The sequence below is a fragment of the Pelophylax lessonae genome (assembly GCF_965119305.1).
Source record: "Pelophylax lessonae genome assembly, chromosome: 9".
Classification (NCBI taxonomy): Eukaryota; Metazoa; Chordata; class Amphibia; order Anura; family Ranidae; genus Pelophylax; species Pelophylax lessonae.
Genome location: NC_138776.1, coordinates 270,875,182 through 270,887,737, shown reverse-complemented (window position 1 = coordinate 270,887,737; position 12,556 = coordinate 270,875,182). Strand labels below are relative to the sequence as shown.

Sequence of the window (12,556 nt, the reverse complement as noted above, 5' to 3'; positions counted from 1 at the left end):
AGTATCCAAAAAGCTAGAACCTGGACGACGTCTGCTTTCGACGAAACGTACGTCGGGCGGTGCTCACGGTCACGCACGCCTACACGGAGGAGACGCAGCGGCCATCTTTTGGGTGGTCTGTGGAGCATAGCGGGACATACGGAGAGGAGCACTAGGAACTTGTTGAGATGCTTGATCTTATCTGCAATTTGTAAGTGTTCTTAATCCATATTTGCTATGATTAAAAGTATTACGGTCTGCGCTATGATGGTGTTTTATTCTTTGTCCCACACCAATCCATGGTTGAATTTCTGAATCCTGGTGCATCTGGAGGAGGATCGCCTTGGGCTCTCTTAAGATTTGGGCATATTGGATCTCTGTTATGGGGATCATCCCCATCTGGTAAGAGGCGTGTGAACAGGGTGTCTGGTGGTGGTTTCCCGGATTCGAAGCTTTGCACCTTTCCTGGTGGCTTAGGACATTATACAGACTCTCCAGTCCAGTTACTTTTTGATGTTTTTAGGAGTAGCGCCACATTGTTTGTTACATATCCAAAAAGGAACTGGACCTGTAAAGTACGAGAGGGGTATGAAGTACAATACACTACAATGTCAATTCCACATGCTAAGGAAGAACAAGGCTGTTGCCTTGTTTTTAGGCAACCAGTGGAGGCATGGTACTTGGGTAAGGTGAGGTGTCCTCCGGTAGCGAGGAGGTTTCTGCTTGGGCTTCCTCCCTAACAGGCCATCTCCCACAGCAATCGGGAGCAGACCAGCATTACGGAGACCTTCAGACTAGCCACACAGTACAGGAGAGGAAGAGTTAGCACAAGACACACATATTGGTAACAGCTGGTAAGGTTGAATAAAGACACCAGTCCATCCTGTTCAACCTGTGTTGGTTTATGTGTGTATTCAGGGCTGCCGCTAGAAATCCCAGGGCCCCATACAGCCTACCTGATAGGCCCCCCCCCCACTTCCGGCAAAAATATCAAAATTATATTATCACCCCCCCCAACCTCTCTTCCTAGCACAAATCCCTCCGAATCACCCTTCCCAGCACAACCCCCCAAATCCCTCCACAAATTCAGAACCCCATCCTGCCACCACAAATCCCCCAGCCCCGCTCCTAGCACAAACTTTCCCCCCAATCCCCCCTTCTGGCTCAAATCCCCCAAACCCTCCTACAACCACATACCCCCCCCCCCCATTCCTCCTTCTACCAAATCCCCATTATACTTTCTAGCAAAGAGAGCTGCCAATCCCTCAAACATCCCAGGCATAAATTATTTTCCCATCATTATTTCTGTAAGCCCCCCAAACCGACAGGGTGAAACCACTACTAAGCCAGGAGGGGGTGCATTGTGTTGTGCTTTCCCCTCCTGTCTGAACAACACACAGCATAAGAGACAGGATCGCTCTTACATTGCATCGGACTGTACACTCACACACACAGTTTGATTACCGCCCCTCTACCCACATTTCCTGCTGTCGGGAGATGAGAAGCCCATGGAGGGGGTAGGGGGTGGTAATCAAACTGTGTGTGTGTACAGTGCGATGCAACATAAGAGCGATCCTGGCTGTCTCTTATGCTGCACGGACGAGTGTTGTTCAGACAGGAGGGGAGAGCCCACAGAGCAGCACACAGCGCACCTCCTCCCAGATCTTACCTCTCCACGACTCCACCACTTCTCCAGACTGCCGTCCCCGTGTCCCAGCTCTGAGTGTGGGCGGGGGACAAACAGCTGAAAGCCAGCGAGAGGGGGAGAAACCGGCTTTCAGCTGGTGGAGGAACAGGCAGACAGTGCATTGCTCTGTCATTGATCCCTCTCCCCACCAATCCTCCTGCTGCCTGGGCCCCCTATGTGCCCGGGCCCCTTACAGGAGTACTGGCTGTACCACCCTGATGGCGGCCCTGTGTGTATTATGTCCCCAGCACTTCCACTATGGACTCTCACCTTTAGAAGGAATGCCTGGGCCACCAATCAGTTAGACTAGGGGTCATGGACCTGAATTATCATTATAAGACTTTCAGTAAAGCCTGCTGAACTTTCCTTGAGTCTGCTCTGAAGTTATTTAAGGCGTTCATATTGGTTCCAGCGTATCCAAAAAGGAACTGGACCTGTAAAGTACGAGAGGGGTATGAAGTACAATACACTACAATGTCAATTCAGCATGCTAAGGAAGAACAAGGCTGTTGTCTTGTTTTTCCTTAGGCAACCAGCGGAGGCATGGTACTTGGGTAAGGGGAGGTGTCCTCCAGTAGCGAGGAGGTTTCTGCTCCCTCCCTAACAGGCCATCTCCCATAGCAATCAGGAGCAGACCAGCATTACAGAGACCTTCAGCCTGGCCACACAGTACAGGAGAGGAAGAGTTAACACCGGACATGCATGAGGGTTACATGATTGGTAGGGCTGCATAAAGACAGCAGTCCATCCAGTCCAACCCGTGTTGGTTTGTGTGTATTTTGTCTCCACTTTCCATATCCCTGTATATTGTGCTCAAGAAGATGCCCATCTAAGAATTTTTTGAAATTAGCGACATTACATGCTGAACCCACCGATTGTGGAAGAGAGTTCCCCCCCCCCCCCTAACTCTCTAAAAGTAAAAAAAAACCCTTATGCAGTTTAAGGTTGAATCCCTTCTCGTCCAACTTCGTGTGACCCTGTGTCTTCTTGAGTGACCTGGGACTGAATACTTTTCTTCCCTATGCTGGAGTCGTCATTCTGTTCCCAGGAGTGAGGGAACAGAGGTCTGGTGGAGGGAGTGTGGCTCATCCAGCTACTCCGAATGCAACAAGTAAAAGCCACTGTGTGTAAAGTGATGGGACACCATTTCACAGAGGAACTCTGCTTCATTACTACCTGCAGCAAAAGCTCATCTCTAAGTCGGGGAATTGCCTTAACCACTTGCCGACTGTTCTATAGCAAGTTGACAATTACAGAACAGTCAGCCAGTTCTAGGAGGGCGTCATATGACAGCGCAACCAGAGGACATCTGATCACAGATTAAGGTAAAAATCCAATCACAGCGGCTCTTTACCAGGTGATCAGCTGCGTTCAATTGCAGCTGATCACAATGTAAACACAATCAATGCCCATCAGTGCTGCTAATCAGTACCTCCTCATCAGTGCCTCAATCCAGTGCCCATCAGTGTTGCCTGTCAGTGCCTTTCAATTCTGCCTATTAGTGCTCATCACTGCCCATGAGTGCTGCCTATCAGTGCTGCTTGTTAGCGCCCATCAGTGCCATTGCATCTGAATGGAGGTCAGTTGAGGGATTGGCAGAGAGGGGTGGAGGACACTGAGTGGAGGTCAGCGGCAGTGGAGGGATTAGCAGAGGAAGGTGGAGGAAACTGAGTGGAGGCCAGTAGAGGGATTAGCGGAGAGGGGTGGATGACACTGAATGGAAGCCAGTTGAGGGATTGGCAGAGACAGCTGTGGGACACTGAATGGAGGTCAGTGGAGGGATTGGCAGGGAGGGGTGGAGGACACTGCATGGAAGCCAGTGAAGGGATTGGCAGAGAGGGGTGGAGGACACTGAATGGAGGCCAATAGAGGGATTGGCAGAAAGGGGTGAAGGACACTAAATGGAAACCAGTGGAGAGATTGGCAGAGAGGGAGGGAGGACATTCAATAGAGGCCAGTAAAGGGATTTGCAAAGAGGGGTGGAGGACACTGAATAGGGGCCAGTGGAGGGATTGGCAGAGAGGGGCGGAGGACACTAAATGAAGATTGGTGGAGGGATTGGCAGAGAGGGGTGGTGGACACTGAATGGAGGCCAATGGAGGGATTGGCAGAGAGGGATGGAGGCCAGTGAAAGGATTGGCAGAGAGGGGTGGGGGACACTAAATGGAAGCCAGTGGAGGGAATTTGCAGAGAAGGGTGGCGGATACTGAATGGGGACCAGTGGAGGGATTGCCGGAAGGGGTGGAAGACACTGAATGGAAGCCAGTGGAGGGATTGGCAGAGGGATGGAGAACACTGAATGGAGGTCAGCAGAGGGATTGGCAGAGAGGGGTGGAGGACACTGAGTGGAGATCAGTCGAGGGATTGGCAGAGAGGGGTGGAGGACACTGAGTGGAGGTCAGCGGCAGTGGAGGGATTAGCAGAGGAAGGTGGAGGAAACTGAGTGGAGGCCAGTAGAGGGATTAGCGGAGAGGGGTGGATGACACTGAATGGAAGCCAGTTGAGGGATTGGCAGAGACAGCTGTGGGACACTGAATGGAGGTCAGTGGAGGGATTGGCAGAGAGGGGTGGGGGACACTGAATGGAAGCCAGTGGAGGGATTGGCAGAGGGATGGAGAACACTGAATGGAGGTCAGCAGAGGGATTGTCAGAGAGGCGTTGAGGACACTGAGCAGTTTTTAACGTGGATGGGTTTGGTAGAAGCATTCCTGATAGACTGAAGAGGGAATAGCCTATGGAGAGGAAGGCCTTTAAGAAAGGAGTTACGATAATTAAGGCGAGAGATAACAAGGAAGTGAGTAAGATGCTTAGTAGTTACAACAGTTACAAAGGGGCACATTTTGGAGATGTTACGGAGGTGAAGTCTACAAGACGGTATTTGGATTTGGGGCTGAAAGGACAGGTTAGAGTCCAGGATTACACCTAGCACTCTGGTATGAGGGGAAGGACTGATGGTTGTAATATTGATCTTGATGGAGAAGTCAGGGGAGGGGGGTGCTTGGCTGGAGGGAGTATTATTAGCTGTTTTAGAAAGATTGAGTTAAAAGAAGTGGTGTGACATCCAGGCTGAGTCTTGGAAGCCAAGCGAGTGGAGTTTGTTGAGAAGGAGCGGGTGGTAAACAGTATCAAGAATGGTCTAGTATGAATGTGGAGTACTGGCCATTGCTTTTAGCAGATTGTAAATCATTAGTGAGTGATGTGAGCAAAAGCCAGATGTCAAGGGGTCAAGAGATCAGTGAAATGGGAGCTAAGACATTTGTAGACTAAAGCCCCGTACACACGTACCGAATGTCGGCCGAAAGATCGGCCGTCTTTTGTCCGGTGCTGTCCTGTCGGTTGAAAAGTGCTAAAGACTGCACACGAATTTTGTCGGCCAGCAACAGCCGACTGCAGAAGTGATGCCATGTGCTGGTTAACTTTCCGTGTGTTTTTTCTTCTCTGAGCATGCCCAGTCTTGCTCATCTGCTGTTTGTCGGCCGAATTCTGTACTGACTGGCGAACAATCGGCCGTTCTGGTGACGGCCAACAAAAATTTTAAAGGCTGCACGACAGATTCTGTTCGGCCGAAAAGTCGCAGTTGGTTGTCGGAAGCATCATACTAACAAGCCGACAATCGGCCGATCGGACGGCAGCCGAATATTTACGGCCGACAATCACTACGTGTGTACGGGCCTTAATTGTTCTAAAAGTTTAGAGGTAAATGGTAACAAGGAGATGGGTCTTAAGTTGTTCAGGCTGGGAGGGGGGGTTCAGTGAGGGCTTTTTAAGTATGAAGGTGATCAGCACATGTTGTAGAGGGGACGGGAAGGTGGCAGTTGAGAGGGAGAGACTGAGGTTGGGAGTGAGGGAGCATAGGATAGAAGAAGAGGGTGACCGTAGCAGTTGTGAAGGAACAGGGTCCAGCAGACAGGTGGTAAATGGGGCTTTGTAAATACAAAACAAAGAAAGGGCGCACCAGCCTAGTGCATTATCCTCAGCGAGTTTATTGATAAAAAAAAAGGGTAAAAATCAGCTACTCACAAACATACGTGAAAGTCAAGCATTTCAATTCCATAAAGCAGCATCTTTACAGGAGTCCAATATCTCGTAAAAGCGGAGGGCTGACACGTTTCGAGGCCGCGCCTCTTCCTCAGAGCCTGAGGAAATGGGGCTTCTGGGAAAACTTTAGAGACCTTTTCGATAGTAGCAAGTTCAAAAGAGGAAAGTGTTGAGAGTGGTTTTGTACAGAGTATGTTAATTGGGATAAATATCTGTGCAGTGGAGATGCCCCCGCGAATGAGTTACTGGTGGAGGTGGTTGGGGAGAAAGTAGAGAATTAAGAGTAGAGAAGAGATGATGAGGACTGGATGCTAGAGTATTAATGACCATGATAAAGTAGGCTTGTTTGGCAGCATGGATGCAGGATTAGTATTATAGGAGGGCAGATATTTATAGGGTGAATGCTTCCTGGTATTTGGTTTTACGCCACAATTGATCCAGTGTGCGGCAATGTCTCCTGAGATTTCTAAAATGTCGTCAGTCTGCCAAGGTTGTAATGGTCAGGGCCTGATACTTCATTTATTGATAGAAGCGAGTGCATCCAGTAAGTATGAGAGTGAACTGTTGTAGACTGGCCAGGTCAGGGCAGGACACGGGGGTGATTTTGTGATGGAGATCGTCAGTTGCAGAGTAGAAAAGAGAAGGGTTACAACGCTGAAGGTTTCTGGTGATAATTGTTTGCTGCTTAGAGGGATAGGTGGTTTAAGACAGGAACACTATGAAAGGGATGAGGTTGTGATCAGAGAGAGGAAAGGGGGTGTTTAGTGAAGTTTTAGGGTGTGCAATGATGGGGGAAAAAAAGGTCAAGGGTATTACCATTAGAGTGAGTGGAGGACTGTGTCCATTGTGTTAGGTCAAAAGATGAGGTTACATTGAGATATAGGCAGTCTGTTAACATACCGTATATGCTCGAGTATAAGCCGATTCGAATAGGCCCCTAATTTTACCACAAAAAAATGGGAAAAATGATTGACTCGAGTATAAGCCTAGGGTGAGAATGCAGGGCAGCCGGCATGGTACAGGAGATGCAGTGCTGTGGGCATGGTACAGGAGAATGCAGGGTGGTGGCATTGTACAGGAGAATGCAGGGTAGCGGGCATGGTACAGGAGAATGCAGGGTGGCGGGCATGGTACAGGAGAATGCAGGGCGACGGGCATGGTACAGAAGAATGCAGGGCTGCGGACATGGTACAGAAGAATGCAGTGCTGCGGGCATGGTACCAGAGAATACGGGGCTGTGGGCATAGTACAAGAGAATGTGGGGCTGCGGACATACTACAGGAGATGCAGTGTTGCGGGCATAGTACAGGTGTACCATGCCCGCAGCACTGCATCCCTTGTAGTATGCCCGCAGCCCTGCATAATGGCAGGTAGTGCGGCTGTGTTTCACTTACCTGTTCCAGAGGCACCTTAAATTTAAAAATGGCGCTGCCCGGTGCCCACACGTCATTGCAAATTGCGCCGCCGCTTGGGAAAGCTTGTATACATTCGGATATTCCCGGAAATAGCCGAACGTGTACGGCCTGTCCCGAGCGGCGGCGGTGCATGCGCGGTGACATGTTGGCGCCGGGCGGCGCCATTTTTAAATCTAAAGCACGTCGGGCCGGCCGGGGACATTTATTTATTTTTTTTTTTTACTCGAGTATAAGCCGAGGGGGACGTTTTCAGCACAAAAAAATGTGCTGAAAAACTTGGCTTATACTCAAGTATATACGGTAAATGGGCATGTTAAAATCACCAGGAATGATGGTGGGTATTTCAGAGGAGAGAAAGTAGGCTAACCAAGCAGAGAAGTTGTCAAAAAAGCACGACACCTGTATAGGAGGCCAATAGATCACTGAAATCTGAGAAAATAGACTAATACAGTGAGTCTTGAAAGAAAAGAAGGATAAAGAGGGAGGGGTAGTAAGGACTTGAAAGGTGCTCAGTGGGGATAGAAGCAAACTAACTCCATCGCCTTTCAATCCATTGGGTCTTGGTGAGTGACTCCAGTGGAGGCCTCCATGGGAGAGGACAGCTGGAGAGGCAGAGTCAGATTCTTAAAGCCAGGGTGAGTGACTCCAGTGGAGGCCTCCATTGGATAGGACAGCTGGAGAGGCAGAGGCAGATTCTTAAAGCCAGGGTGAGTGACTCCAGTGGAGGCCTCCATGGGAGAGGACAGCTGGAGAGGCAGAGTCAGATTCTTAAAGCCAGGGTGAGTGACTCCAGTGGAGGCCTCCATTGGATAGGACAGCTGGAGAGGCAGAGGCAGATTCTTAAAGCCAGGGTGAGTGACTCCAGTGGAGGCCTCCATGGGAGAGGACAGCTGGAGAGGCAGAGTCAGATTCTTAAAGCCAGGTTTCACTGATTGCAAGCAGGGTAAGAGTATGGGAGACAAAAAGGTCATGGACAGAGGTGAGCATGTTACAGACAGAGCGTGCATTTCAAAGGGCACATAAAAAAAAAAAGGGGGGGGGTTTGGATTAAACTGAGTGGATTGCAGCTATTGCCTGAGGAAGGACGGTGCTGGATGTGGGGTGACAATGAGATACCGGAAGACCAGGATTAGGGGAGATAGCCTCAGAGATTAGGAGAAGAAAGTAAGATAGGAGTGCACATACCTCTCTGTCCTGGTGTTTGGGTTTGCATGTGGGTTCACTATTTTCAAGAGGTGACGAGTACAAGAGTAGGGAGAGGGTAGAAGTGAGGGTGATAGGTAAAAGCTTTGGGGTGGAGCAGAGGGGTAAAGAAATGAGAATTTGAGAACAGTGGGTGCTAATATGAGAGGTTAGAGTAGAGGGGGCATATTGAAGGGTAGAGGGAGTAGGAAGCAGACTTGTAAAAGATGATTTACAAAATGATGGTTTGCTTGCGGTCAGTCCAGAGTGAAGCCGAGTTCTTTGAGTTCTTCAGAGTGAGTTCTTTGCTGTTTCTTACCATTGCTTTAGTTGCTGCAAAAAAAAAAAAAAACACATTGGCAAGAAAAAGAAAGATGCCCTGACTGTGACTTGCCCCAGGAGCTGATCTCAATTAATAGGGAGATGGAGCAGGCAAGGATTTATCAAATCATTATTTATAAAGTGGTCCGTTCATTGGTCCCTTACATAGGAGACCAATGGGAGAAGGATCCCCATATATCGGTAGTCAGTAGGAGAATGAGATTCTTACATCATCATAAAATCATTGTTACTAGAAGACAGACATTTTTATTTGTTCAGGGAACCTCTAGAAAACCCTAAATTCCTTTGGAGAAGCCCTGGCTGAGAAAGGCTGGACTAGGCAATAATATATTTCTCTCCCCCTTGGTGGGAGTGGAGATGACCCATCTATAAGGATATACAGTACATACACACACAGCACAAGGCCGTGTTCTCACTACGAGACGTTTCTCTGGGCTGCAGTTCCTCTGAGCTCCACAAGGTGGTGATCTAATTTCTACCTAGACAGGAAGTCTCTATTGAAGACAGGAAGTGGTGTCACGTACGGATAGGAAGGGATGTTAGATAAAGACAGGAAGTTCCATTAAGTACGACATAGTGAGGATACTTCGCTGGACGTGGCAGTGGAGGAGGTAATGAGATCTTATTTTCTATTTACACCCAGTAACCCCCCCCCCCGTCATGTCCGTCCTTTTCCTCCATAGTCACTGTGACGTCTTTTATCTCCAGTAGATGATGATACACACATATATAGTGTAGAAACCTAGGTTAAAGCGGAGTTCCACCCAGGGGATACTTTTTTTAATAAAAATACCCCCGGGGCAGTCAGGGCTAGTACATTCCACAATGGCTAGCCTCTGATCTGTCCCGCGTTGCACTTACCTTTTAGGAGAAATACTTACCTTGAAAAAGTATTCTCCAGCGCTGCCATCTCAGGTGTGGGCAGCTTGAAGCCAGCGCGATCCTCTTCTGCGTCCTCTTCCTTCTTCTTCGGTCCCACAATGCACTGCACCGGCCCCGCCGTCACTTCCGGTGCGCGCGCGTCATTCCTCCACAGCTTCTGGGCATGCCCAGAAGCTGTTTAGAAGGGAATGACGCGCGCACCGGAACTGACGTCGGGGCCGGTGCAGGCGCATTGATTCCTGGGAGCGATGACGTTCAGCTCCCAGGAATCATTGCAAACGCCAGGAAGTGACGAATCGCCGTGGCCGCCGAGGGGAGGAAGAAGGAAGTAAGGTAAGTATATTTTCTCTACAAGGTAAGTAAAAAAAAAAATTGCGATTATCCATTTGTTTTTCAGGTGACCCGGAGCGAGAAGATGGAGGTAAGTGTAAATTTAGGGTGGAACTCCACTTTAAGCCCTTCAAGGTCAGAACATTTCTTCACTTACGGGGCCGGGACATTCTCTTCAATTTGGAGATGTGTCGCTACCATCAGTTTCACCTGTTCAGTTTATACTAAAAGATTATACGATAATACGGGATAAGGGGTTTATTTAGAGTGGATTTAAAATATGTATGTTAGATTTTCTAAGCTTTATAGGGGAGGAAATAACTATTTCTGATGTCTGTAAAGGTTCAACACAAGGGATGTGTCTGGATGGTGACTGTATCATTGTGTGTGTCAGGTTCCTATAAGGTGTCAGGATGTCACTGTCTATTTCTCCATGGAGGAGTGGGAGTATTTAGAAGGACACAAGGATCTCTACAAGGACGTCATGATGGAGAATCAGCCGCCCCTCACATCACCAGGTAAGAGGAGACTTTATTGTAAAGGAGAGAGCAGTACGGAGGCTCCACCTAGATCCCCCATCATCTGATAAACACATAGAAACAATGTATTCAGTCAGTGTGTGTGTGTTTCCTACAGATGGATCCAGTAATGGGAACCCACCAGAGAGATGTCCCCATCCTCTGTATTCCCGGGATTCCACACAGGAAGGTCACACCATCCCCCACCATCATCAGGTAGATGAGGAACAATCACTGATAGTATCATTAGGATCTGTACATTATCTGCATTGTTACCATTGATGTCATTTTTATTATATATTCAGAGTGGAAACCTGAGAGATTCTAAAGTTGAGGTTAAAGAAGAGATAAAAGAGGAGGATGATGAGGATGGGTTGAGGGAGGAGTCAGAGTTTCCAAAAGGACACAAAGATCTGTGCCAGGACACCATGGGGGAGTCATCCAGCTACAGAAACCCTCCAGAGAGATGTCCCCGTCCTCTGTATTCCCGGGATTCCACACAGGAAGGTCTCACCATCCCTCAATGTTACAAGGTTAGTGGGATGGAGTATCTAGAACATGGACTTGTGGAGGGGATGTGTGTGTTTTTTATGTAAGCTTATATCTTCCAGATGATATTCTCTCTCATTTTCTTGGTTTAGAGTGGAGATCCAATCGATATAGAATTTGAGGTTAAAGCAGAAGAAGAAGAGACGTATGTGAGGGATGATCAGCAGTCTATGGAGGAGGATGGAATAACGGGGACATTTATAGAGGAGGACACTCCTACAGAGATCAGCACAGGTGGGTCATTAACACTAAATACATTCCTCCACCCATACTGCTCACTGATTGGTCCAGAGTAGGGCGGGGACTGGGTGATATCAGCCTGTAATACCCTGGTCACTTTCCTGAGCTGTGTTCCCCGTCCTGTATTCCTGTATTTCTCTCGGATAATCTTCCTTTTCTGTGCTGCAGACACAATTTATGTCTCTAGACTGGATTTATGGAGATTCTGGGGTTCAGCTGACAGCAAAGTGATGATTTTCACCATAGATGATCCTTGACCCTAGACGCCTGGGTTATGAATTTTGGGGTCTTCTGCCCCAAGATCTCTGACAGAAGAATTCTCCCGGGGTTACTTGCTCTGTTATTTGCTGGCTGTGCCGGGTGGAGGGATATGTCTGTATAGTCTCACACCCAAGTCACTGAGTGCAGTCTCAGGAGATGGGAGGCAGCGGTGTGGGACCTCTGCAACTTGTCACCAGTAAATATTTCAGCTATCACTGATTACTGAATACCAATATTATGAGTCCTGACTAATGATGAGCTGAACACCCCCCCGGTTCGGTTCGCACCAGAACACCGCGAACAGAGGAAAAGTTTGTTTGAACAAACAAACTCCTTTGAAGTCTATGGGACTCGAACATCAAAAATCAAAAGTCCTAATTTTAAAGGCTTAAATGCAAGTTATTGCCCAACTACAGTGTATGGGGGTCCGGGTACTGACCTCGGGAACATGTTGCAATGCAAAAACATTTTTAAAAATGATCATTTTTAAAGGAGCAGTGATTTATTGATTTTAATGAGGCTTAAAGTGAAACGATAAAAATGAAAAATTCCTTTAAATATCGTGCCTGGGTGGTCGCCTGGATGTGCCTGTAAAGTGGCGCATCTGTACGATGTATGTAGCCTGCTGCAGCAATACTGACATTTCTAAAGGAAAAAATGTCATATAAAAATATACATACAAATTTCAAATCACATGTACTTGTCATACGGGTGCAGAAAAATTGGGCCTTGGTTGTTGGTGGTGCCTGAACACTGCAACCCATCACAGTTACTCTTGCTGGGTGCAGGAAAGGGCCCTGCTGGTAAAAATTCCATACAAATTTGAAATCGCATGTACTTGTCATACAGGTGCAACAAATTGGTCCTTTGGTGTTGGTGGTGCCTGAACACCGTAACCAACCCCTCACAGTTACTCTTGCTGGGTGCAGGGCACAGGGACAGGGCCTGCTGTTTAAAATTACATACAAAATGTTTTAATTGTATGCACCGGTCATACAAGTGGAGAGGAGAGAAATGAACCGGACATTTTGTTCACCAGTTTGTTGACAAGTGATATCGCCATCATTAGACGGGGCGATTACTTGGTAAAGGGCCACTGTCATTGGCCCTTTACCACGATCCATGATGCGCGG

General features: G+C 48.1%; 3 protein-coding genes across 3 annotated transcripts in view; 2 read left to right on the top strand and 1 right to left on the bottom strand.

The window, feature by feature from the left end:
- LOC309564465 (uncharacterized protein) overlaps window positions 1-5,877 on the top strand; it is a gene marked incomplete at both ends in the record, with an annotated part of 1,172,539 nt that extends 1,166,662 nt beyond the window's left edge. The window contains 1 exon segment of the mRNA XM_082269095.1: window positions 5,739-5,877. Within this exon segment, the coding sequence (XP_082125221.1) occupies window positions 5,739-5,877 (139 nt within the window).
- The window catches only part of LOC309564057 (uncharacterized protein), a gene marked incomplete at its 5' end in the record, with an annotated part of 455,352 nt that overhangs the window by 38,653 nt on the left and 404,143 nt on the right, over window positions 1-12,556 (bottom strand). The window lies entirely within an intron of this gene.
- LOC309564464 (uncharacterized protein) overlaps window positions 10,655-12,556 on the top strand; it is a gene marked incomplete at both ends in the record, with an annotated part of 826,241 nt that continues 824,339 nt past the window's right edge. The window contains 1 exon segment of the mRNA XM_082269094.1: window positions 10,655-10,906. Within this exon segment, the coding sequence (XP_082125220.1) occupies window positions 10,655-10,906 (252 nt within the window).